Source organism: Saccopteryx leptura, chromosome 6 (genome assembly GCF_036850995.1).
Source record: "Saccopteryx leptura isolate mSacLep1 chromosome 6, mSacLep1_pri_phased_curated, whole genome shotgun sequence".
Classification (NCBI taxonomy): domain Eukaryota; kingdom Metazoa; phylum Chordata; class Mammalia; order Chiroptera; family Emballonuridae; genus Saccopteryx; species Saccopteryx leptura.
Genome location: NC_089508.1, coordinates 156,069,297 through 156,096,809, shown reverse-complemented (window position 1 = coordinate 156,096,809; position 27,513 = coordinate 156,069,297). Strand labels below are relative to the sequence as shown.

General features: G+C 39.5%; 1 protein-coding gene across 1 annotated transcript; it reads left to right on the top strand.

Moving 5' to 3' along the window:
• Window positions 1-530: 530 nt before the first annotated feature.
• On the top strand, window positions 531-27,401 carry PPP2CA (protein phosphatase 2 catalytic subunit alpha). Its single transcript, XM_066343557.1, has 7 exons — window positions 531-1,023; window positions 19,542-19,751; window positions 23,105-23,278; window positions 23,812-23,901; window positions 24,749-24,910; window positions 26,074-26,192; window positions 26,658-27,401. Exons 1-7 carry the CDS (start codon window positions 922-924, stop codon window positions 26,728-26,730), a joined length of 930 nt encoding a protein of 309 aa, XP_066199654.1. The 5' UTR covers window positions 531-921; the 3' UTR covers window positions 26,731-27,401.
• The last annotated feature ends 112 nt before the right edge of the window (window positions 27,402-27,513 follow it).

Below are 27,513 nucleotides of genomic sequence, written 5' to 3'. Positions count from 1 at the left end.
GGAAGAGAGGTGAGGCGGAGGCCTAAAGAAAAGTCCAAGCCTCGGCCCAACCGTCGCGCCCGACGGGACACCTAGGCCCGGAGACAGGTGTGTTCCTGGGGAGTTAGATGCACTACGTGGCACTCCTCCGGCAGGTACACCTTCCTCCGCCCGCGAGTGGCCTAATTACAAAGTGCTAACCAGAGGTGATAGTGGCCTCTAACCAGGCTACCATTCTCGCCCGCTCTTGCCCACAAAGATGCGGGAATTCCAAGCAATTCCAGCGCTGTCGCACCATAAAGGAGCGGTGGGTCTTCATTCCCGTTTCCGACCGGGCTGCAGTCGCCGGGTGAAGGGCCGAGGTGTAGCCCCTTTGAGAAAATGTCTCGGGCAGCTAGGAGGCCCGGCCCGCAGGGACTGCGCCTGCGCTAGGTCCGCGCCGGCTCCGCGTAGGACGTAGGGCTAACTCCTACAGCGAGCGCCGTGCTTTCTGGCACTCGGCCCGCCCTTCCCCTGGACCCTACTCTTCTGGAGGACCACGCCCTAAAACTGAAGGTGCCAGTTACCAGCCGGCTCTGTTGCGCCTGCGTCTTGGCCCCTGATTTTTCGCCCCCTCTCGGGTCTGGCTGCTGACCAGGGTTGGCTCTACAGTTGCGCAGCTCGTTCCGCGGCCCTCCTACCCCTCCGCACCCCGCTGCCTCCTGCCGCCGGGCGTGACGTCACCACGCCGGTGGCCGCCATTACAGAGAGCCGAGCTCCCGGGCTATAGCGAGCGAGGACGGTAGCGGCCGGTGGCCGAGCACGGCGAAGAGGGCAGGCGGCCAGTGCTAGCGCCGAGCAACCTCCAGTAACCACACAAGTACCCCGGAAACCGGCGGCGGCGTGTGCGTGTGGCCCGTGTGCGGGCGGCGGCGCGGGAACAGCGCGGAGCGGTGTAGCATCATGGACGAGAAGGTGTTCACCAAGGAGCTGGACCAGTGGATCGAGCAGCTGAATGAGTGCAAGCAGCTCTCGGAGCCCCAGGTCAAGAGCCTCTGCGAGAAGGTGAGCTACACCGGCTCGGGATCCGCGGTGATCTGAGCCCTCCGAGAAGGAGGCGACCCTGGGGAGGGTGCAACATGGCGGAGGCCGCCGGCCCAGGCTCCCCGAGCCTCCTTCACCGGTGTCCGGCGCGGTGAGACCCGGCGATGATTCCCGGGCGCCCCGGCGCCCCTTGTCTCTCGCGCAGAGATTGGCTGTCGCTGCCACTGCCTCCTAAAATGGCGCCGTTCACCCAGCTCCGAGGCTTCGGAGCCTCCGGGCCTTGCTGTCGGGCGGGGTGCTGTGGGACCGGAGACCCTGGGTTGGGGACGGATTTGAGATCCAGGTAAGAGGACTCGGGTTCTGTGGCCTGGGATGGAGCCTGGGGACTCTATGTGACGTGGGTAAAGAGGCTTTTTGCTTGGCCTCAGGACTAATTCTCAGCTCCAAACCTGTCCAGAGGATACTCCGAAAGGCAAGCTTGTATATGCCAGATCCCAGGACCTATCTGAAGCTTTAGTACAGTATCATCTTGGGTAGTTTGTGCTAAACTCACCAAGCAGTGTTTTCCACAGACTTTTTAAAGGAGTGTTTTTAAAGGTTTAAAATCTCTAACCTAATTTTCTACGAAGGTCATGGCGATAGTTGTAGGGAGGAACAGAATTTATTTTTCGTAGTTTGAAGAAATGGAGAATTTGGTGAGTCACTATATAAGGAGTTTTGGGATTGAAATCAAGTGTCATTGGAATCTATGATTTATACGCTGACTCAAATTGGGTAGTGTAAAAGGAACCCTTTTCTCAGCCTACTGTATTTGGCATTTTGCCATTTACTTAATGAGCAACAAACTGGAAGAGCAGCAAATTCTGTATCCTGAATCTTTGTTGGAAAAGTTACTTGTTTGTATTTTTGTGGCTTTAAGTAGTAGTATGTATTAATAGTAATAGCTGTAGATCAGGGGTCCCCAAACTTTTTACACAGGGGGCCAGTTCACTGTCCCTCAGACCCTTGAGGGCCAGACTATAAAAAAAAACTGAACAAATCCCTATGCACACTGCACATATCTTATTTTAAAGTAAAAAAAACAAACAAACAAAATGGGAACAAATACAATATTTAAAATAAATAACAAATAAATTTAAATCAACAAACTGACCAGTATTTCAATGGGAAATATGGGCCTGCTTTTGGCTAATGAGATGGTCAATGTGCTCCTCTCACTGACCACCAATGAAAGAGATGCCCCTTCCTGAAGTGCGGCGGGGGCTGGATAAATGGCCTCAGGGGGCCACAGTTTGGATACCCCTGCTGTAGATTGAGCCTTTTCTGTAAGACATTGTGCTTAGTGTTTATATCACAGGCTGAAGATAGAATCTTGTAGTTTAGTAAGTCCATTCTAATTTCCCTTTTCAAAATTAACCTTGCAGCGTTTTATTTTAATACAGAATTGTGGAATATCATGTACGCATTTTGTATTAGTGCTGGTTTGTTGGTGGTTTGATTTGAAAATCAAATGAATGATTTTGGTGTATATGCCCCTAAAATAGGCTTTTAAATAAACTATGCTGTAAATAATTGCAGTTTAAGTGAGTCAAATTCAGATTTATTTATTGCAAGGCTGAACAAAACTCTCCTAGTTGATGAGGTGACACATCATCTATTGGAGCTACATCTTGATGATAGCTTCTTGACCCTTAATTTTCTAGTATCAGATGAGGGTGGTATTTGTTTTAAAGGTTTAAAAATAGGCTTTTAAAAATTATTTAATGTGTATTAACAGGTTTTAATTTTTAGGTACCATAAGTGATGATTTTTAGAATTCGGTAGTTTACATAAAGACTTTTGAGTTAGCATTTAGGTAGATAAGTAGTCATTTGTGTAGAAGATATTGGAAAAGAGGTAATGATATAATTGGAAGATCAGGGGACTTTGAATTACATCTGGACATTAGTGAATAATTGTGACTGACCTTGGGGCAACCACTTCACTTGGTCCATTTTCTTGCTTATAAATTAGTTAAAACAGATGTTGCAGCCCTGGCCTGATAGTCAGGTGGTTAGAGCACCATCCTTACATGCCAAGGTTGCTAGTACCATCCCTGATCAAAACACATACAAGAATCAACCTATGAATGCATAACTAAGTGGAACAATAAATCTGTGCTTCTCTCCCCCCCTCTTCCTCTCTTTTTCTCCTTCTCCCTTCCTCCTCTCAAATCAGTTAAAAAAAAAAAAAAGGTAAAACTAATGATATTCAAGATCGCTTACTCTTATGAGAGGAATGAAAAGCAGTGCAGAATGATCATGTTTATTCTCAAGGAGCTTGAACCTAGTTAGAAACCAGTAGTAAATAGAACATGGACATAGAGGGAGACCTATAGAAGAAATATTTGATGCTATTGTGGAGTGGCTGAAGCTTGGTGCATTCTAGTAAATGGTCATGGTTTTCACATCTTTGTAAAACTAAGGTGTAGTAGGATTAATCAGTTTATGCTTAGATCTCCACTGCTCTCCCAACATATCCAGATTTTTGTTCTTAGAGCCAAAGAGATGAAATAATATTTGGTATTAAGTTTCCAAGAAATGTATCTTTTTGGGGGGTATCATCACAAGCCTTTACACTGTTTTTAGCTTGTATTCAAATTTTGGTATTACATTAACCTTCCAAAGTAAGTTGATTTGAAGGGGCTTTTTAGGTATGTGGGATGAGTTTGGATACATGACTTGGAATAATCTTTTGTACAAGTCTTTCTAGTACAGGGGACCCCAAACTATGGCCCGCAGGCCGCATGTGGCCCCCCGCTGCACTTCCGGAAGGGGCACCACTTTCATTGGTGGTCAGTGAGAGGAGCATAGTTCCCATTGAAATACTGGTCAGTTTGTTGATTTAAATTTACTTCTTCTTTATTTTAAATATTGTATTTGTTCCGTTTTGTTTTTTTTACTTTAAAATAAGATATGTGCAGTGTGCATAGGGATTTGTTCATAGGTTTTTTTATAGTCCGGCCCTCCAACTGTCTGAGGGACAGTGAACTGGCCCCCTGTGTAAAAAGTTTGGGGGCCCCTGTTCTAGTAAAACAAGAGCTCTCTTTTCACTATTAATATTTGTATGGCCCATAACACATCTGGGGAAAGCTATGCATTTTGAAAATCTTGAGGGTAAATATTTATTAGTACAATAGTTTTTGTTGTTGGAAATAGCTCTTTGGTAGTAGTTGATAATTTCTCTGATTATGAAAAGGAGTGATAATTTTAAAACCTTTTATATATGTGTACAGTACCTGAAAATGTCTGATATGATTGAAATATTTAAATAGTAAAAGTTACCATAAGAGATTATTACAACTTAAAAATGCAGAAGTCATTACTATGGTATCCCATCAACAAGGAACAATGGGTAGGTGTTCAAATGCAGAGAATCCAAGTGTGTATTTTTTTTAACTTTTAAAATTTTTATTTATTTATTTATTTTACGGAGACAGAGAGAGGGATAGATAGGGACAGACAGACAGGAACAGAGAGAGATGAGAAGCATCAAACATCAGTTTTTCATTGCGACACCTTAGTTATTCATTGATTGCTTTCTCATATGTGCCTTGACCGTTGGCCTCCAGCAGAACAAGTAACCCCTGGCTCAAGCCAGGTTGGTGAGCTTTTGCTCAAACCAGGTGAGCCCGTGCTCAAACTGGCAACCTTGGGGTCTCGAACCTGAGTCTTTCCGCATCCCAATCCAACGCTCTATCCACTGCGCCACTGCCTGGTCATGTGTCCAAGTGTGTATTTATTTTTATTGATTTTGGAGAGGAAGGAAAGGAGGGAGGGAGAGAGAGAAACATTGATTTGTTGTTTCACTTATTTATGCATTCATTGGTTGATTCTTGTATGTGTCCTGACTGGGGATCAAATATACAACCTTCATGTATTGGGAGGATGCTCTAACTCAGTGTTTTTCAACTTCAGATGTGCGGACCAATACCAGTCTGCCAGAAATTTCCTGTGAGTCTGCAAAAGAGTTAACCACTCTAATGTTGTGTGAAGATTATCAAGTCTATAATCATTGAGTCTATAATCTTCACACAACATCAGGGTGGTTAACTCTTACTAGTACTGGCACGAAATTTCTGGCGGACCAGTGATTGAAAAACACTGCTGTGCCTGACCAGGCAGTGGCACAGTGGATAGAGCCTCGGACTGGGATGTGGAGGACCCAGGTTCGAGACCCCAAGGTTGCCAGCTTGAGCAAGAGGTCACTCGGTCTGCTGTAGCCCCCAGGTCAAGGCACATATGAGAAATCAATCAATGAACAACTAAGGAACCGCTACAAAGAATTGATGCTTCTCATCTCTCTCCCTTCCTGTCTGTCTGTCCCTATCTGTCCCTCTCTCTGACTCTCCCTGTCTCTGCCACAAAAAAACAACAAAAAACAAAAAAACTGCTGTAACCAACTGAACTAACCGTCCAGAGCCAAGTGTTTAATTTGTACAGGGTGAACGTGGTTTTTATATTAATAGTCAAGCTCCTCCCCCCAATATATGATTAAGATTTATATCAAAGCCAAGGTTGTATGTGTGCACTATGCCTTGTCATTTGGGAGATCATAGTTTATTGATTGTTTAAAAGTTTGTAGTGAGTGAATGCAGTTTTTTCTCAGGCACAGTTCTATAGTCAGTAACATTACCGTATCTGTATAACTGGACTGGTATGTTTCTATCTACAGATCAGAGGAAAATATTAGTGCCAACTTGCTTTCTCATTAACGACAGCAAAACAGTCTTTTATTATATGACTTCACTGGGGGTTTAATTTAGGTTTGGTTTTTGGCTTTGTGCTTTCAGTTCTTACCAAACTTGTGGAGAATGTTGTTTGATAGCCAGATTTTTTTTTTCAAAGCAGTTCTTTAGCTGGGTGTGCTATTTTCCATTGCTGTACAAGCACTATAAATAAAATGCAGCCATTAAAACTTCCCTTAGTCCTAACATTTCTTATGTGAACATGAATTAAGAAAACCCCTTCTAATCAGATGAGCTGCAAAATATTTGACCAAGGATAAATTTCTTTATGAAGTGGGTAATTTGTTTTTGCTAGCCTGCATATGTGTTTGATTTAAAACATTGTTTGGTTCATTTACATAAAAGTAAGTTGAATATTGAGAACAAATTGTTGACAGGGAAACATGATACAGAACATTATGTTCATACTTCACATGCACAGTTCTCTTACGTTTATGACACAGTTATTGTCCTCCATTATAAATAGAAACCAGAGGCTCAGAAAGGTAAAGTTATTGATTGCAGGGCTAAATTGAGATTGCCTAGACTTACGGATTTTAAGACCAATATTCTAGCCTTGCTTCACAGCCTCTGTTTTTTGTTTCTTAGGTAGTGTTAATAATGAAAGATGCAGGTGAGTTGGGGCCAAACTGAATTGTAGAGTAACAGCTCTGTAAAATAAAGAATTCGTTGTACTTTGATGCTTGAAGGCTCCCTATTTCTGTCATATACTGTTGTTTCACTCTGCTCTGGAGGAGTAAACAGTAATTGTTCTTCAGTTTTGGATGTGGCTAACTGCATTTGCCCCTCAAATAAGATTAGTGAGGTGAAAACTTCAGTTTATTTTTTATGTATTATCAGCATAATTTGTGATCCATAGACTAAGCTCTAAAATATTCTAATAAAGCTTAACGTATAGTTATATTGTTTATTACAACTTGTAAAATGCCTTTTCTTTTTGTCCTAATAGCTTCCACAGTCAAAGCTGTTTGTGCCTGTGTGTTTCTTGATCTCCCAGGCATAATGCAGTAGTACAGTCGGTTTTGAGTTGACTTCATAAGGAAACACTGAAAAGGGGAACAGTCCTACTATTCATATACACAGATCCACCAACTCTCCCTTTGTTTTTTCAGAGTCAAGAGTTCTCTGTCTGCAAATACTGGCAGGGGGCTAAGGTGAAACTCATGCTGCAGAAAGAGTGGTGAGCACTGCAGGAGTATATGGGGTAACATTTTTATCACCAGTCTGGTGTCCCTTTTTATGACAGCAAATATTTCCCTATCTCATTGTAATTTGTGTGGAGTATTTGTTTAGTTTAGAGGAGATAAGGTAGGAAACCCAGTAGACATTGGGTTTGGGTTGAAATAATGGTGGGCACGGGTCTTTTTGAGGATGCTGAGGAAAAGTTTTGTGTGGCACTTCCCTCACCCTCTTTTTCCCTTTCTACTTTGATTTGGTTCTCTTATCTCCAGGTTTTTTCTTTATTCATTTTTCATTACCATCCTTATCTGAAAAAAACCCTCAATCTGTACTTTCTTATGCAGGTGAGATCTGAATTGGAGTAGAATTAGGAAGGGGAAAGATTTTTCTTTTATTGTTGTTTTAAACAGGTTTTTTGTTTGTGTGTGAGAGAGAGAGAAGCATAATCTTGTTATTCCACTTGTGCATTGATTGCTTTTGGTCCGTGCCTTGACAGGGAATCAGACTGGTGACCTCAGGTTTTGAACCGGCAACCTTGGCATTCCAGGTGGATGCTCTATCCAGTGCACCACTACCAGTCTAGCTAAATAGCTTTTCTCTCAGCTTCTGGAGCAGCAGAAGTAGGGAGAGGCAGGAATAGAGAATTCTGGCTTGATAGTAATTGGTTAGTATCTGAAAGAACTACAAAGTAACAATCTGGGGTTAACAGCTTTATTTCTTCTCAATACAGAGTTGCTATTGCCTTGTTATATATTGGTATTGTGGTTTGGAATGGATGAACAAGGCCTAATGGAGAAGTGTGTGTGTCTAATGTACAGGACCAGCTGGCCAGTTACTATGGTACTCCATATCTCCACCTCGGCCTTAGTCATTTGGTTACTACTACAGATCTGAATTTTTACACTTCTATTGGGGGGGTGGTGCTGAAAGAAGGTTGAGAACCTTTGTTTTAGAGTGCTCCTGGGAAACTGTTTACCTAGCTAGAGTCATATACAGAGTGTAGTTGATGAAAGTTATGAAGTATCATTGATGCTATTAACTATGTGACACTTCATTTGTTTATGGAATTAATTCAACCAAAAATTTTAAGCCCCCATTAAATGTATTACTAGTGTTTAGTATTTAGCTTTGTTTAAATAGCATTATCATAGAGATTTGTTAGTTTATTTTTGTTCTTAATAGCAGGATTTCATATTAGTCAGGAGGTTGAATTTGTAAACTCGAAATAGGAAAGGTTTTAGAACATTTGTGCTAGTTGTGATCGAGGGAGTTTTATCTCTGTGCCACCCACCATTTGTAAACTAGCAGCAGTGCCCACCATCTATTTTGTTTGTGTGGCTCTGGCTTTTAATAAAAAGGCTTAAGAAGTGATTTAGGGTGGAGTAGAATTTTAGTGTTGGAAGGAACCTTAAAGGCCTTCTAGGCCAAGTCATGTTTTACAGATGAGGGAGGAAACAGTCCCAGAGTGGTTGAATCTAGTTCTTGATAAATTGCTGTGAGAATTTTTAAGCAACTATGCATGTAGCAGCATTTCTCAATTTAGTAGATGAACATTTTCCCCTCTGCAGAATGATTGGGAATGTTTAATTCATGCACATGTGTAGATTGGTTGGTAAAGATAGAGGCAGTTTTGTTGCACATGAGACATGGCTTTAAAGAAAACGATCATTCATTTTGGTGAGAGGTGAAGATGATTATTTGAGGCATAATTATAAAGATTTTAATCAAAGAAGACCAAATTGTCTCATAACATAATAGAGGCATCTGTTTAGTATATTTAATGAAGGATGGGTAGTGTAAGAAAGGTTTGATAATTGAAGATAATTAACTCAAATTAATTTACTTCCAGAGCTAATAATGTGACCTACTTTTTATGTATCACACCAAAATTAAGAATCTAGCCATATATATTAATTAATCATAAACCATAAAACTTTGCAGTTATGAAAATCAAAAGAAAACTACTTTTATTTTTCTAAAAGCAAAGTGAAATTCTCTTATGATATTGAAAAAATGTGTTCTTGCTTACAAATTTATTTTGCTTTAAATTAAAAACTAAAAATTTTTAAATGTCTTCATTTCTTTTTAAACTGGAAAGTAATTCAAAAGTTGCAATTTTTCAGCTTCTCATGTCTTTATGGCTATATTAGTGAAGATGTACTCAATTGTGATTAGAGTATGAACTGTTAATTTGAACTAGAGTTCCAATGAATATTAGAATTAATAATCAGATTTTTAATAGAAAAATAATATCAAGATATTATCCAACTCTGGCTACTCAAAGAATAAGTGTGGACAGTTTGTATAAAAGGAGAAATAGCTAGTAGTAAATACACATGAAATAAAAAGTTTGAGCTCTGAACAGTGCCAGTTAAATCAGGAGATAACATTTGCTATCTGAAATAGCTGAGACTGGGTGTAGTCTTCCATTTATTGTTGCATAACAAATTGGGCATAATCTAGCATGGATGTGCACTCTTGCATGCAAACCATTTTAATACAATTAATATCTTTTAAATAAAGGAAGAAAAGGTTTGTGCATATAGATATAACTTTTCCAGTTAACATCTGTAAGCATAAACAATAATGATCTCAGTTTATAAATTTATCAAGGCCAGAGCAATTGACCAATGTCTCTTTATTGTTAGCTTTACTGGCAGATGGATTAGTGTCCTTTTGTTTCTCTTCTCTCGTTCTCCTTGTCCAGAGACATTTTGATGAAGTCTAGCACAGATTTAAAACCACAGGTATACCATTTATGTGAGACACACTGATTGTCTCTTAAACTACATTTTAAATGCTTGTTGCATTTAAACAACATGAAATGTGAGCGAGCTGAGACACTGTCCATTTTCTAAGGTTCAACCAAGGACTGGCTAAACCATTGGAACACCTCTGCTAATAAAGGCTGTCCTTTTCTTCTTTCCCTTACAATTTAGTCTTTTCTTAATTTTTGGTGTGTTTGGTTGCATGTGGCTAGAACGCTTTGATCACTTTGCAAATGAGGAAAACCAATCATCTAAAACTATGACAGGATCTTCAGTGGGTTGGTTTGTCTGTTTCAGGTTGCTAGTTGGTGGGCCCTTCTCAGGGCCTTCATTTTACCTTCTGTGCCTCCCAGAACATTGATCAGAAAATGACTCTGAGTATCATCCCATCTCTTTCTCTTTCTCTCTCTCTCTCTCTTTAAGAAGCAGGGAGGCAGAGTGACAGACTCCCGCATGTGCCCTGACTGGGATCCATCTGGCAAGCCCACTAATGGGAGATCCTCTGCCCATATGAGGCCATTGCTCAGCAACTGAGCTGTTTTAGTGCCTGAGGGGAGGCCATGGAGCCATCTTCAGTGCCTGGAGTCAACTTGCTGGAACCCTTTGAGCTATAGCTTCAGGAGGGAGAGAGAGAAAGAAAGGGGAGGGGTAGAGAACCAAATGGTTGCTTCTACTGTGTGCCCTGACTGGGATCTGAACCCGTGTCATCCATATGCCAGGCCTGGGCTGATGCTCTACCACAGAGCCAACTGGCCAGGGCCCATCTCGTCTCTTTATTTATTTATTTATTTTTTTAATTTTTTACAGAGACAGAGAGTGAGTCAGAGAGAGGGACAAACAGGAACGGAGAGAGATGAGAAGCATCAATCATTAGTTTTTCATTGCACGTTGCAACTCCTTAGTTGTTCATTGATTGCTTTCTCATATGTGCCCTGACCATGGGCCTTCAGTAGACCGAGCAACCCCTTGTTGGAGCCAGCGACCTTGGGCTCAAGCTGGTGGGCTTTTGCTCAAACCAGATGAGCCCACGCTCAAGCTGGCGACCTCAGGGTCTCGAACCTGGGTCCTCTGCATCCCAGTCCGACGCTCTGTCCACTGCGCCACCACTTGGTCAGACCCATCTCATCTCTTTTAACCAGTACCTGGCGAAAACTGGAATGTCCAGCACAGTATATTTAAAAGTCATCCACAAAAAAGAGATTCTACAGGTCTTCACAAAACTTGGAATTTCCAGAGATGTTTGATCTTTATAATCCAAGCATTCAGCATTGAAGTTGAGCTTCCAGGAGACAGTTTGGTCTTTATAACCCAAGCAATTGGTGGTTGAATTAAAACCAGTGGGGAGATGGAAGCTTCACTCCAGATAAACATAGAAGCAGTGCTGCTGGAAATGGCTGGGACTGAATTGCCAGGGGTAACTGAATTGGCCACTTGCTTTATTCTATGAACTCTTCCCGAGTAGATGGTTTTTTTTGGTAGGTCTTACTTTGTTTTAACCCAGGGGTCAGGAATCTTTCTGGCTGAGAGAGCCATGAACCCCACATATTTTAAAATGTAATTCCGTGAAAGCCACACAACAACCTATGCACGTTATGCATTATCCAATAAAAACTTGGTGGTGTCCTGGAGGACAGCTGTGATTGGCTCCAGCCACCGCAACCATGAACATGAGCAGTAGTAAATGAATGGATTGTAATACATGAGAATGTTTTTATTTTAACGTTATTTTTTTTTTTTATTAAAGATATGTCTGTGAGCCAGATGCAGCCATCAAAACAGCCACATCTGGCTCGCGAGCCGTAGGTTCCTGACCCCTGTTTTAACCTATAGTCTGTTGTTTCTATGACTTGTTGGTAGCACTTAGCTCTTTGATTCTTAAACTGTACCAAGGGGTGCAGCAAGTCCATGCCAGAAGTGGTCAGACTCAGCCCATTGACTATATAAGGTGATTAATTAAGGTTAAGACATCATGCTAAGGTTGTTCCGAGGCTCAAAGTCAGTCCAAATGGGGATAGCAGTGGGTAGGATCTAGCCAGAAGGTCTTCCCCCAGAGTGGACAGATCCAGGGGCCTCGGTGGGTGGATGGAAGCAAAGTATATAAACATGTCCTGGTTTACTCCTTCAGAGGCAGCAACCCCTTTTCCATGGTCCACCACTAACAAAGCATAATCCAGTTGTATAGTACATATGAAACGAAAAACTGGTCATACTATTTCACTCTGTAATTCCACATTTGAAAATTTTCTGACAGGAAATAATTCAAATAATAGTATGTACATAGATTTGTTCTGGAGGATATTATACCGAAGATTTAAAATATCATTATATTGCTGTGGAAAGTGGGCTAGTAAATATGAGACCTTAGGACACAAAACGAGACATTGACCAATTGCAGACATGAGAGCTATGTGTAGGCAGAACTGAAAGAAATGAAAATAGTTTTGTTGGTGTGGTAGAATTAAGACAACCATATTCTTAAAGTTTCACCACTGAAATAAACAATCTCTTTTAACATTGTAAATTTTTTTGGTCTTTTTTTTTTTAATTTTAATTTTTTTATTTTTTACAGAAACAGAGAGTGAGTCAGAGAGAGGGATAGACAGGGACAGACAGACAGGAACGGAGAGATGAGAAGCATCAATCATTAATTTTTCATTGCGCATTGCAACACCTTAGTTGTTCATTGATTGCTTTCTCATATGTGCCTTGACCGTGGGGCTACAGCAGACTGAGTAACCCCTTGCTGGAGCCAACGGCCTTGGGCTCAAGCTGGTGGAATTTTGCTCAAACCAGATGAGCTCGCGCTCAAGCTGGCAACCTCGGGGGTCTCGAACCTGGGTCCTCTACATCCCAGTCCGACACTCTATCCACTGCGCCACCACCCGGTCAGGCCTTTTTGGTCTTTTTATACAAAGAATTTTTCCATAGTTATAATCATACCGTATTTTTAAATGTTTGATTTAGTAAAACAGCATAAATGTGTTACGTCTTTTCCTATGATAACAGATTAAATAGAAATGATACTGCTATTGTGTATCCTTAAGGAAATTAATATCTAATCGGTTGGTGAATCTGTTGGTTCATTTTTATTTCTTTTTTTACTTGAAAAAAATTGCCTTGGATGATCTGTAAGGTCTAATTAAAGTCTGCTTTGTTTGTAATTTCATGTTATGATGGTTGGAGTGACCTATATCTGAGAATGTCGAACAAATTTATATAGGTCATTCGCCTTATACCTGCTTGTTTTATAGTAGATTGAAAAAGTTGTATGTTTTCTGAATCTGAACTCAGAATGCTGAGAGAGGATGTTGATAATAAATTAATATCCCTAAAGATTGCTTTTTATTAAATGACTCTTTAAATTGGATTTTAGAATGGTATATATAAAATTTTAATGTCACATGGTTGCCTGTGATAAGCTCTTATTAATTAATGAAATAGCCTATTCACATTTTAACCATGTTCTAGGAAGTTTCATTTTAAATCTTTTTTTCCTTGAATGCATTCACTTCAGTCTTTACCATTTGTCTGCATTTCAAGAAGGTTCCAATAAATAGAAATCAATATAGTGCTAATTACACAACTTTTAAAAAACTTAATCTCTGTTTTTTTCAAATGTTAATTGAGGCATTTGAAGGTCTGGAAAAATGTTTTAGGGGAAGCAGAAACAAGTTTGTGGGGCCTGACCAGGCAGTGGCGCAGTGTTTAGAGTGTCACCCTGGGACGCAGAGCACCCAGGTTCAAAACCCTGAGGTCACCCGCTTGAGTGTGGGATCATACACCTGACCCAGTGGTCTCTGGCTTGAGCCCAAGGTTGCTGGCTTGAGCCAAGGGGTCACTCAGTCTGCTGTAACCCCCCCCCCCCATCAAGGCACATATGAGAAAGCAATCAATGAACAACTAAGGAGCCGCAATGAAGAATTGATGCTTCTCATCTCCCTTCCTGTCTGTCCTTTCTGTCTCTCGCAACAAAACAAAACAAACCCAAGTTTGTGGGTATGTATGTTTTGCTTTTGTTTCTGTGCATAATTCAGGTTACATGAGACTTTATAGTAGTCAGAATATTAGAGTGAAAAGGTAGTTCCTAAAATTTTTTAAAATCTCTAATCTTAATTGTTACTTTGAAAGTCTGGTTCTACCATTTACTCTGAGTATTAAACTAGAGAGTTGAAGTTGTATAGCTGCCTTTGAAACAGATGGTGGATGAAGGAAGGCCTGAAGGCTCAATCTTAAGATAACTCATTAGAGATCCCATTAGGTGACCCCGTTGCAGGTTTCCATTAAGGTGCTTCTGGGACTTAGAAGGTAGGACAGCTTCTCTCACACCTCTCTTTTTCTATGATTAGTTTCCCTGTTTGTAAAATAATCTTTAATAAGGCCATCTACAGCCTTTGATATTCTGGTGTTCTGTGATAATGTATTTTGGGTGTATTTTGGTATAGTGATCATCAGAGCTGGTAAGTTGAGACCCCCCAAAAAAGTATCAGTATATATTTAAGGCTGGTTCTTTGGCCTGACTAGGTGATGGTGCAGTGAATAGAGCAGGGGTCGGGAACCTATGGCTTGTGGCTCTTTTGATGTCTGCATCTGGCTCGTAGACAAATTTTTAATAAAAAAAAATAATGTTAAAAATATAAAACATTCTCATGTATTACAATCCATTCATTTCCTACCGCTCATGTTAATGGTTGCAGGTGGCTGGAGCCAATCACAGCTGTCCTCTGGGACAACAAATTTTTATTGGATAATGCATAACATACGCAGGTCGTTGTATGGCTGTCACGAAATTACATTTTAAAATATGTGGCATTCATGGCTCTCTCAGCCAAAAAGTTTCCCAACCCCTGGAATAGAGCATCAGCCTGGGACACTGAAGACCCAGGTTAGAAACCCCAAAGTCTCTGGCTGGAGCCCAAAGGTTGTTGGCTTGAGCAAGGGATCACTGGCTCAGCAGGAACCCCCAGGGTCAGGGCACATATAAGAAAGCAATCAGTGAACAACTAAAGTGACACAACTATGAGTTGATGCTTTTCATTTCTCTCCATTCCTGTCTGTCTGTCCCTGTGTGTCCCTCTCTCTGTCTCTCTCGCTTAAAAAAAAAAAGACTTTTTTGTAAGCATGGATTTTTCTTGTTAAAATACACTTTCTTGCATCTGATACATACTGTTATTTTCTCCAGTATTTAATTAAAATTGTTCTGGTTTGAAATTTGGTAGCAAGAGAAGAAAGCTTTGACTTTCTCAGTTTTAGAAGTTAAGATGTTCACTTTATAGATACAGTATCCTTTCCCTTTCCCCTTTGGAGGACAATTTGGTAGTGTCAACATAAGAAAGTTTAAACTACTAGATATACTAATAAGTTCACTTTATAGTATCTTCTTTCAGGAAATGTGCCTGCATATGTGTACAAGGGAGCAAATAGTAGGATATACGTTGCAGCAGCAACCACCCTTCCCTGAAGGTATTATCACTCCTCAGGGAATACTCTACACCTACTATGATAAAGTGACCAATTGTCATCCTACATGTCCTCCTTTTTGATACTGGAAGACCAATCTGTAAATGTCCGTATTTGATTGATGCAGAGTCGATCCATTGAGTGTGATGTGACGTATTTGTATCTAAATGAGTACTTTTTTCTCACAATTACTATTAGATATTAATAGGCATGTAAGCATAATTACAATATAAAATATATAAATGTTTTTATGATGGATTTATATTATAGTGTATTGTTGCAATCAATAAAATGTTTCTTTTATTTATGATATTGTTTTCTTCAATTTATTTTTGTCCTCCTTTTCATTGTAAAAAAGTTGGTCACCTTAACTATGAGAAATTAACCAGGTCTATATATGCATTTTGAGCAGACTGCTGAACATACTACTTCTAGTTTAAATATATACAGTTATGTTTCTTTAGACATATAATATGTATTAAAATGTATAAACATAAACAAGGCTTTTGGGGGTTTTTTTGTGACAGAGAGAGTAAGAGAGAGGGACAGACAGGAAGGGAGAGAGATGAGAAACATCAATTCTTCATTGCGGTTCCTTAGTTGTCCATTGATTGATTTCTCTTATGTGCTACAGCAGACGGAGTAACTCCTTGTTTGAGCCAGCAACCTTGGGCTCAAGCTGGTGAGCCTTGCTCAAACCCGATGAACCCGTGCTCGAGCTGGCTACCTCGGGGTCTCAAACCCGGTTCCTCCGCGTCCTAGTCCGATGCTCTATCCACTGCGCCACTGCCTGGTCAGGCTATAAACAAGGTTTTGAAAGGATATACATCAGAATGCTATTGGTGGTTACTTTGCCTAAGGCTGGGAGTTGAATTGCTGAAAGTGATCAATAACCTTTTGCAAATTTCTTTGAAGTAGGACCTATTATTTCATTCATAGCTATGTTCATTAGTACATATGTAGTAGGTGCTGAAAACACTAGACATGGGATTAATGCCAGAGTTAGTAATAGAATATGCCAAGTGACCTTCCACTTTTTAGTAATAATAAATCGGGGAAGGTTGGAATTACACTAGAGATATGGATTATTTATATTTCTTAAAAAATATCTATTTTTGAGACACTGGGTATTTTTTTCTACATTTAAAAATGTTAGCCTGACTTAGGTGGTGGTGCAATGGATAGAGCGTTAGACTGGAATGCAGAGGACCCATGTTTGAAACCCTGGAGTCACTGGCTTAAGCAGGGAGTCACTCATTCTGCTGTAGCCCCCTAGTCAAGGCACATATGAGAAAGCAATCAATGAACAACTAAGGTGCTGCAACAAAGAATCAATGCTTCTCATATCTCTCTCTTCCTGTCTGCCCCTATCTGTCCGTCTGTCTGACTCGCTCTCTGTCAAAAAAAAAAAAAGTTAAATCAAATTAAGAATTAATTTTGTATGTCACTGGTTAGTGGATGTACTGAAATAGGCTCCCCAGAGTGTTTGACAGCTTGAAAATAATGATTTTTACACTTGGCTGCATTTGAGAGCACCAGTATGGGGTGGGGAGGGGAGAATTTTAAATTTTATTTATTTATTTTAGGAAAGGAGCGAGACAGATATCAGTAGTTAGTTGTCCTGCTTATTTATGCATTCATTGGTTGATTGTCATATGTACCCTGACTGGGGATGGAATCCGCAACCCTGGTGTATTGGGATGACACTCGAACTGACTGTGCTACCTTGCCAGGGCCTTAAAACAATTATCAATGCTTGGGTTCTACCTCCAGACATTCTTACTTAATTGGGGAAAGAGAAGCCTGGGCTTCTTGACCTATATGTTTGTTTATTTACTTACTTACATTAAAAAGAGTAAGTGATTTTTAATGTGCTAAGGTTGGTTACCAGCCTTAAAACCAGTCCTTGTCATACTTGTTTGTCACTCAAAATATGAAGAGCAAACACTCATTAGCAACAAGTCTCTGGTCATTTCACCACCTGTGTTGCAGTGCTTTTCCTTTCCCTGACCCAGCTTCCCACTGTACATCTGGAACACTATTCCATAGTGCTGGTCACATGTAGAAGGGGGGGCTACTCAAGAAATGTTGATTGAATAAATGAAGTGTCACCATTAACTCATTCTCAGAACAAATTTCTTTTGCCTTAACTGAAATCTGGTGCTCTCTGAGGAAGTCATGCACCTTTTCTGATAGCCCTCCCTGATGGGTGGATTCTGTCTTTCTCTACTCAAGGATAAAATTCCCTGTGTTGTTCAGGCTTCTGTCCTCTCCCTAGATAGCTGGGCATCTTTCCTTACTGCTGTTATTTCTTTATTCTCCAAAGAATTTGGTACCAATTTCCAGGACTGTACTTGTGCTGATGTGCTGGGAGATAACCATGGCTTTCCCTGAAGATGACCTTGATTTAAGCTCTTGATTCACTTAAATATATATGAAGTGCCTTCTACAGCTCAGATATTGTTCTAGCAAGGTGCTGTGCATGCAGTCGTAAATGAATCTGGTGAACATTTTTTAAAATTGTCGCTTTGATTGTTACATAGAACATAGATTAGAGGCAGGAAAATGAAACAGGGAGATAAGTGTGGAGGCCAGCACAGTAATCCAGGTGAGATGATGGTGGCTTGGACCAGGTAGTAGGAAAAAAAAGGTAGAAGCAGATGGATTTGTTTGGGAAAGAGACTGGATAAGACTTGTCCATGGAGTGGTCCCTGGATACTAGTGACCTTTAAGCTCTACTCCATCTCAGATGTCCACATTTATAGCCTTACCTCCGAAATATGATACTAAATTCACTTACCATGTTTTCTGTTGGTGCATCTTTGTTCTAATACCACTTTAATTAGATTTATTCTTCGATCTCTATCCATGCTTCATTCCCCCCTACATTTCCTACTTGGGGTGATCAATTGTAATGGTTTGCGTGCAGCTGAGACATTTCCTGGGATGTGGGACTTTCAGTGTTAAAACCAGGGCAGTTGTTACCATGGCCCCACCCCAGTAGACCCTCCCCTTTACTCTTGTATGTTATGCTTCAGCCATGTTAATGTTTCCCTCTTAACTCCTAAAATATTCTACATAGGATTGCATCTGCCTGTGTTAGACCTCTCATTTCCTACTTTCATCCACTTTCTGTAATTTACACATTCTTTGGACCTCAGGCAGTTTTCCTAGCTGTCTCAGGGCATGTGATCCTGGAACACTGCTGCTTACTCTAGCATGTCTTAGCACTTGGCCGTTTCTTTTGTAATGATTGCTTTTATTTTATGTCTCGCCAGCTCTACTGTGTTTTGGGGGGCTGTCTGGTTTGTTGTGATACCTTATTTAAAGTGGCCACCACCAGTTACTCTTTCTTTCATGGCATTTAATACAGTCTGTACTCTTACTTAATAACTTGTTAGTGGGCCCTACCGCATCATGGGAATGACTAATCTTGTTGACCGTACCTGCAGTGGCTAGCACTGGGCCTGGTTATAGTGTCACTCAGATAATTCAGCAACTAAATGACCATCTCTTTACAGTTTCTGGCATTTAGTAAATGATCAATAAGTGTGTGTTGAATGATTATGAAATGGTACTGAGAGATACATTACCCTTAAAACTAATGTTTGAATTTGTGATTATATGAAGGAATGCATATGCTGTCAAACAGTTTTCTAAAAGCAGTATAAAACCTGGTATATTGAATAGCCACAATTGTAAAACAAGAAGCTTATATTTTGGTATAAAGTATAAAAAATACATGAATGTACATATAAAATTTTAATGTCTTTCAACAACTAAAATCAGGCAGAACTAAGAATCCTCTCGTCCTAGCCTGGAATCCTGGAGTGCCAGCATTTTGGTTAGACTCCAACAGTAAGGAACTAGGAATTTGAATGGCTTGCTCCATTTTCAGTAGCCTTATAAAGCTGCTAATAATATAAATATATTCTCTTTAGAGAATATATTTACTTAGATGGCAACTAATAGGCCTAAAAACTCTGATGCTAATGATAAGAATATATTTTGTTGAATTTATTGGGGTCATACTGGCTAACAAAATTATACTGTACTGGTTTGAGGTGCATAGTTCTATAGCACAAGTCAGGTCTCCATCCCCACTTATCACCGTTCCCCCCCTCCCCCCGCTATGCATCTTGGTACACTTTTTTCTAGGAACCAGGGAAGAGATAACCAATGGAATAGTCTTGCCCTCTTACTTTAACAGGATCATAAGTGCCTGCAATTTCATCTTATTTTGAACTTGCCCCTTAAGCTATATATTAAGGGTAAATAAACATATCTATGTTAATGTTGTTTAATGTCAAATATATTGGTTTTGTTTTGTTTTGTTTTTTCATCTGTAGGCTAAAGAAATCCTGACAAAAGAATCCAATGTGCAAGAGGTTCGATGTCCAGTCACAGTCTGTGGAGATGTGCATGGGCAATTTCATGATCTTATGGAACTGTTTAGAATTGGTGGCAAGTCACCAGATACAAATTACTTGTTTATGGGAGATTATGTTGACAGAGGATACTATTCAGTTGAAACAGTTACTCTGCTTGTAGCTCTTAAGGTAATTTCCATTTTAAGTCTGGGCTTTTTAAACTGGGTAAAATAGTCCTGGGTATGTGATTTTGTCCATCTGACTGTTAGGTTTTAGAATAAAACTCCAAATCTATGAATGTAGGTATTCAGGTTTGGGATTCTCTGTCTTCTTTCTGAGTAAGGGGATAGTACAGAATAAAAACAAAAAGGTTATTCTTTAAAAAAGAGAATACTTCTGTTTATTTGAAGAAATATTACAGGCCTGGTCAAATAGAAATTTTAGATCAACAAATTGGGGTGTGGTAATATAAATACATTTCTAGATTACTTTGGGATTGTTTTAAAGAACAGAACATATCAGTTGTTGGAATGTTTATATCCTTTGACACAGTAATCCTATAATAAAAATTTTATTGAGTTAGAAATTCAAGAGGAAAAGAGCTCTATTTATATGAAAATAAATTGTAGCATTACTGTATTTTTAATATCAGGAAAAGAATTGACCTACATATCCAACATTAAGTGAATATCAGTTATGATTTATCTCAGTGGACTAGTTTGCAGTCATTAAACGTGACGTGATAATCTAGAACAGTAAAAATGATAATTAAAGCAAGTTGCTTTATACCAGTGATAGCTTTGGGAAGTGTACAAGACCTGAAGGTAAAGCACAAAATGGTAAGTAGCTTTTAGTATGATAGGCTTCTTCCTTTCCCTTAAAAGAAATTGTTTGACTTTACTTTGGAGGGAAGATTTTATTAAATAATATGCAGAAAGGTAAAGTGGCTGCCAAAGACTTGTAGTACTGGAGAACCAATAAGACGTGGTTTTGGCAAGAGTTGAAGTTTAGGCAGTTAATATACTGTATGTGTTTGCGAAGCTACTAGTCTGAATCATGTAAAGTGCTACACAGATCTTTGGAGTGTGTTCCCTGCACTGTAAAATAAGAGTTAGATTAAATGATGGAAGGTTTCTACAGTGGCTCTAGATCAGGGGTCCCCAAACTTTTTACACAGGGGGCCAGTTCACTGGTTGGAGGGCCGCCACATACAATGCTCCTCTCACTGACCACCAGTGAAAGAGGTGCCTTTTCCGGAAGTACGGCAGTGGGGGGGGGGGGCAGATAAAAGGCCTCAGGGGGCCGCATGTTCTAGATCAGGGGTCCCCAAACTTTTTACACAGGGGGCCAGTTCACTGTCCCTCGGACTGTTGGAGGACCGGATTATAAAAAAAACTATGAACAAATCCCTATGCACACTGCACATATCTTATTTTAAAGTGTAAAAAAACAAAACAAAACCAAAAAACAGGAACAAATACAATATTTAAAATAAAGAACAAGTAAATTTAAATCAACAAACTGACCAGTATTTCAATGGGAACAATGGACCTGCTTTTGGCTAATGAGATGGTCAATGTGCTCCTCTCACTGACCACCAATGAAAGAGGTGCCCCTTCCGGAAGTGCGGTGGGTGCCGGATAAATGGCCTCGGGGCCGCATGTGGCCCGCGGGGCCGTAGTTTGGGGACCCCTGCTCTAGATATTACGAGAGCAGCCTTACAAGCTAACCTGTACTGTAAAGCCGAGGATGAATTCCAGTGCTTAGCGAAGAAATGAATGTTTCCAATAAGAATTCATGTTTGAAGCTGTTTTGGGCTGAACTGTGTTGTTACCACCCTCAAATTTCATATGTTGAAGCCCTAACCCCTAGTACCTCAGAATGTGACTATATTTGAAATAGGGCCTTTAAAGAGGTAGTTAAAAGTCATATGAGGGAACTCTAATCCAATATGACTGGTGTCCTTTAAGAAGAGAGTGGGACACAGATACAGAGGCAAGATAATGAGACTTGTGAAGAAAATGGACATTGACTAGACAAGGAGAGAGGTCTTCATCTTGGTCTTGGACTTCTATCCTCTAGAACTGTGAGGAAAACATTTCTGTTGTTTAAGCCACCCAGGCTGTGGTACTTTGTTATGACAGCTCTACCCAGCAAATAGAGGGAAGAGGAAATGAGCAAATAGTGATGGAACAGTTGGGTATCCATCTGCAAATAAATAAACAAACAAACTTAGATACCTTATACCATACAAATGGATCAGAATTGATCATAGACCTAAATACAAGAGCTAACACTATGAAACTTGAAGAATAAACATTGGGGAAAAAATCTTTGTAACCTGGAGTTAGGCGTAGATTTCTTAGCTATGCTAAACTAACAAAAGCAAAATCTATTAAAAATTAATAAATTGAACTTCATTGGAATTAAGATTTTTTTCTTCAAAAGACATCACTAAGAAAAAATACACTTGTACTTTTGCTTTTTTAAAAATCTGTTATAACTAAGATAGCAGATAATTTTAAAATGGACAAGCTATACCCAAAAAGATAAGTAAGCATATGAAAAGATGCTCAAACTCATTAATCATCCAGGAAATGCAAATTATAGTCACAGTCAGTTGAATGGCTGTCATCAGTGAGCCATCAATGGCTGATACCACCAAGTGTTAGTGAATTTGTAAAGAGATTAGAATCTTCATACATTGCTGGTGGGAATGTAAAATAGCCCAGCCACTTTGAAATACAGTTTGGCAGTTTCTCAAAAAGTTAAACATATCCTATGACCCAGCAGTTACACTCTTATTAGGAATCTACCCAAGAGAAATGAAAACTGTTCATATAAAAACTTACATGCAAATGATTTTAGCAACATTACTCATAATAGCCCCAAACTGCAAACATTCCAAGTATCCATTCACCTGGCAACTGAAGAAATAAAATGTGGTCTAGCCATACAATGGAATACTGCGCAGTGGTAAAAATGAACACACCCTGATCCATATACAGATGAGCCTCAAAAATACTCTGCCAAGTGAAAAAAGCCAGGCACAAACGATGACGTGTTGTGTGATGACATTTATATGAAATTTATAGACAAAGCAAATGTTAGCAAAGTAAATCAGTGGTTGCTGGGAGTGGGAGTTAGGAGTGACTGCAGATAGGCATGAGGGATCTTTTGGGGATAATAGAAAGGTTCTGAAATTGGATTGTGATGGTTGTTATCTAACTATAATTTTACTAAACATCATTGAATTAGAAAAAGTTCATGAATGGAGTTTTATAGCTGATAATTATTCTTGTTGTAAAGTTGGTGGTAGTAGGAGTTTGATTTTTAGTAGTTGAGATAGGGTTGACAGATACACCAGGTACAAATGTCTGTAGATGGGTAGTTTCAGTTCAGAGTGATGTAAGGGCCTGGGGTTTTGTTTTGTTTCCCATCAAAATTGGAACTCTGCATTTCCCTGTGGAAGGTTTGCTAAATTGCCATTTAGTTTTTGAAGGACCTAGCGTTTCATGTAGTTTGGCATTTTGTTGTTTCAGGTTCGTTACCGTGAACGCATCACTATTCTTCGAGGGAATCATGAGAGCAGACAGATCACACAAGTATATGGTTTCTATGATGAGTGTTTAAGGAAATATGGAAATGCAAATGTTTGGAAATATTTTACAGATCTTTTTGACTATCTTCCTCTCACTGCTTTGGTGGATGGGCAGGTATGTAGGTCTTTTTAAAACTTATATTTCTCATCATGTTCAGTATTCTGCTTTCTTAATGTTTAAGTGCCAGTAACTTATTTTTTCACCCTCACATCCCTCTTGGCCCTCTTTGAAGTGCCTTATATCAGGCCTTGGGACCACAGGGATAAAAGATGTAACCCATCCATCTTCTCAGACTGTTTCTGGAAACATCTGGGAGATGTAAATAAGAATATTGCAAGAAAATCTGTGAGAAGGAAGATAATAGTCTATGGTGAAGGTGAAGTTGGAGAAACAATTTCTTATAGGAGCTGATTGAAGTGGAGTCTGCATGAAGTAGCAGTGGTTTATCAGGAAGAAAGGAAGTGTATTTGATAGTTTAGAGTGGGTTGGAAGAAAGAGTGTTTACAGTGGGCTATGGAGACAAGCCTGGTTGTGGCAGAACATAAAAATACTAGTAGGGGCAAGTAATGTGGGCTACTGCCTGCACCTTAGTCCAGAATATTTCAGGTTTCATTTAGGTGAGGTTAATTATAAACCGTTCTTTTCAGATCTTCTGTCTACATGGTGGCCTCTCGCCTTCCATAGATACACTGGATCACATCAGAGCACTTGATCGCCTACAAGAAGTTCCCCATGAGGTATTGACTTTTATTTAGAAATAAAATCTTTTTAGCAAACTTCTTAGAGGGAAATTTTAATTGTAGCTTAGTTCGTTATATGTGTACATTCTCTTAATTCTCAAAACAACCCATGCTGTGTGAGCATTCTTACCCACCCCATTCTTCGGAAGAAGCTAATATTAAGGAGCCTGCCAAGCCTGACCAGGCAGTGGCACAGTGGATGGCGTCAGACTGGGACGCAGAGGACCCAGGTTCGAAACCTTGAGGCTGCTGGCTTAAACACCAGCTCATCTGGTTTAAGCATAGCTCACCAGTTTGAACCCAAGGTCGCTGGCTTGAGCAAGGGTTCACTCAATCTGCTGTACCTCCCAGTCAAGGCACATATGAGAAAGCAATGAACAACTAAGGTGCTGCGATGAAGAATTGATGCTTCTCATCTCTTTCCCTTCCTATCTGTCCCTCTCTCTGTCTCTCTCTGTCACACACACAAAAAAAGAGTCTGCCAAGATCACAACAGTTGTGTGACTGGGCTTAGGATATAGAGTGTAATTGTCTTCAGAGCATCAGCCTTAATTACCAGACTATACTGTCTAACATTGACATTCACATACAATAGGCAGATCAATTAGTTAGGGTTTGCTGCTATTGGGGATCAATTAATGTAGGCTAGTTTTCTTAAAGACATCTGGAAATAGTTTCCTACTTATTTGACAGAGATTTTAACTGTTAAGACCTTTTACTGCTTTCAGCAAACACCACTTTAAAAAATGTGATTTAGTAGGATGCTGCTTCTGATGAATTACTCAAATAATTTATTAACCATTTTTACACAAGTCTGTTTAAAACTTAACTTGCTTTTTTTTAGGGTCCAATGTGTGACTTACTATGGTCAGATCCAGATGACCGTGGTGGTTGGGGTATATCTCCTCGAGGAGCTGGTTACACCTTTGGGCAAGATATTTCCGAGACATTTAATCATGCCAATGGCCTCACGTTGGTGTCTAGAGCTCACCAGTTGGTGATGGAGGTGTGTTCTGTTTTTTGAAACCGGATTTGCTTTCTAAGTAAACTTAATGAAGGAAGATGTTAGGGAGTTTAAATGAATATTAATGAGAACATTTCATGTGTTCTTTCTGACATTTGCTATTATAGTCTGAGCGTTTTCAATAAATACTGTACATACTAGAATTAAAATCTCAAGCTGTGATCACAGTGAAACTCATAGTTAACATGTTTTCAGAGATTTTTTGATTAAGTTGATTGACATTGGTTAGTAACATGTAAGTTTCAAGTATACAGTTCTGTAGTACATCATCTGTACATTGTATAGTGTGCTCACCAAAGTCTAGTCTCCCTCCACACCATAAATTTGACAGATTCTTATTGATTGAATAGTGCTTGGGATTTAAGAGTAGGAAAGTAAGATTCAGGTGTGGGAAGCAGGAGAAAGGGGAATGTAACATTTTATGAACTCAGTTTTGTTATTTCATACATTAAATGTGTATGTGTGTTGGAGAGTTTGGGAAGAAATAAACCAAATATTTTAAGTAGTCCTTTGGATGGTGGAATTACAGGTGATTTGAAAGAAGAAAGGGGAAATGGGCTCAATTCTTAGCATAAACATGGATTTAGCATACTTAGAAAAATTAGGGTCCTATTTACATTAATTCTAATACAATTCTGTGATTATCAATAAAGTCTGACTTTACTGAAGACAGGGAAAGAAATTTGTGAACAATACTTCAAATAGATTGAGAGAGTGAAGCCAGACATACTAGCGGCATATCTATTCTTGGACTTGGGCAGTGTGCAACTTGGGGATCTTCCCTTGTGACTGAGGAGAGAATTAATAAGGTTGTGGTCTCCTGGGAATATTTCTCTGCCTTTACAAGGAAAGGCTATATACTCATTCTTGAGTGATGTTTAGAGCCACTGCAATAAAAGAGGCTGGTGAAGCACTGCTATTTACAGAAGGCCACATATTTAATCAGCAGTTTATTCTTTGGTTATTGGTGCTATTTTTTAAAGTTGTGCAGAGCACAGAAAATTATTAATTTATCCTGAAACAGTGTTGATATTTTTTAAATCTTTTGGGGAGAAGAGACTTTTTTTCTCTTCTGAGTGGAGTCACATTTAGTTATGTAAATACGGGAGTAAAAAATATTTTTATATGCTTTCTTTTCCTTGTAGGGCTATAACTGGTGCCATGACCGGAATGTTGTAACGATTTTCAGTGCTCCAAACTATTGCTATCGCTGTGGTAACCAAGCTGCAATCATGGAACTTGATGATACTCTAAAATACTCTTTGTAAGTATCTACACCTGAGTAATTAGTTCCATTATTTGAATATACAGCTTTAATAGGAGGTTTAAGAGTTGAAAAGCTCATGCTAACTCCAACTTGATTTTTAAGTTTTCTTTGAAACAGACGTATGGTATTTTGAAGTACATCAACAGAAACTTGCGTAATATGAATTACAACTTTTATTTTAGTTATTTAGTAGAGCCTGTCTTTCAATGCTCTTATAAGGAAGTCCATTAAAAGCGTATCCTCTCTGGCTGAAGTTACCTTGGCTCTTTGAGGGGGCATTCAGCTAGCAGACCCTTATCATTAAGTGCATGGTTAGGCTACAGTTAGATTTCTGTTAAATTAAGGCAAGCTGACATTGAATAGGAAAAAATGTGTGAAGTTTGAGAGACTAATGTTCTTGATTTTGGTTGTCAGTACTTTGGTGTCTGAGAGTATAAACAACAAATGCATCTTGTTTTTCAGCTTGCAGTTTGACCCAGCACCTCGCAGGGGTGAGCCACATGTTACTCGTCGTACCCCAGACTACTTCCTGTAATGAAATTTTAAACTTGTACAGTATTGCCATGAACCATATATTGACCTAATGGAAATGGGAAGAGCAACAGTAACTCCACAAAGTGTCAGAGGATAGTTAACATTCAAAAAACTCGTTTTCACACGGACCAAAAGATGTGCCATATAAAAATACAAAGCCTCTTGTCATCAACAGCCGTGACCACTTTAGAATGAACCAGTTCATTGCATGCTGAAGCGACATTGTTGGTCAAGAAACCAGTTTCTGGCATAGCGTTATTTGTAGTTACTTTTGCTTTCTCTGAGAGACTGCAGATAATAAGATGTAAACATTAACACCTCGTGAATACAATTTAACTTCCATTTAGCTATAGCTTTACTCAGCATGACTGTAGATAAGGATAGAAACAAACACTCATTGGAGCTTAATGAACATTTTTAAAAGTAAGTATCAAGGCCTCCCCTCTACTTGTAGTTTTGAAATCTTTGTTTATTTTCAGGGATACCGTTTAATTGTATGATTTGTCTGCACTCAGTTTATTTCCTTTCTCAAATCGCAGCCTCATGTTGTTCTTTGTTATTGTCAGAACCTGGTGAGTTGTTTTGAACAGAACTGTTTTTTCCCTCCTGTAAGACGATGTTACTGCACAAGAGCACTGCAGTGTTTTTCATAATAAACTTGTGAACTAAGAACTGAGAAAGTCAATTTTTAATTGTATCGATGGGCAAGACTGGTGCTGTTTATTTAAAAGATAATATTGATAAATTTTAGAATTTGTAGCATTCTAGGTAAAGAAAAATAAAA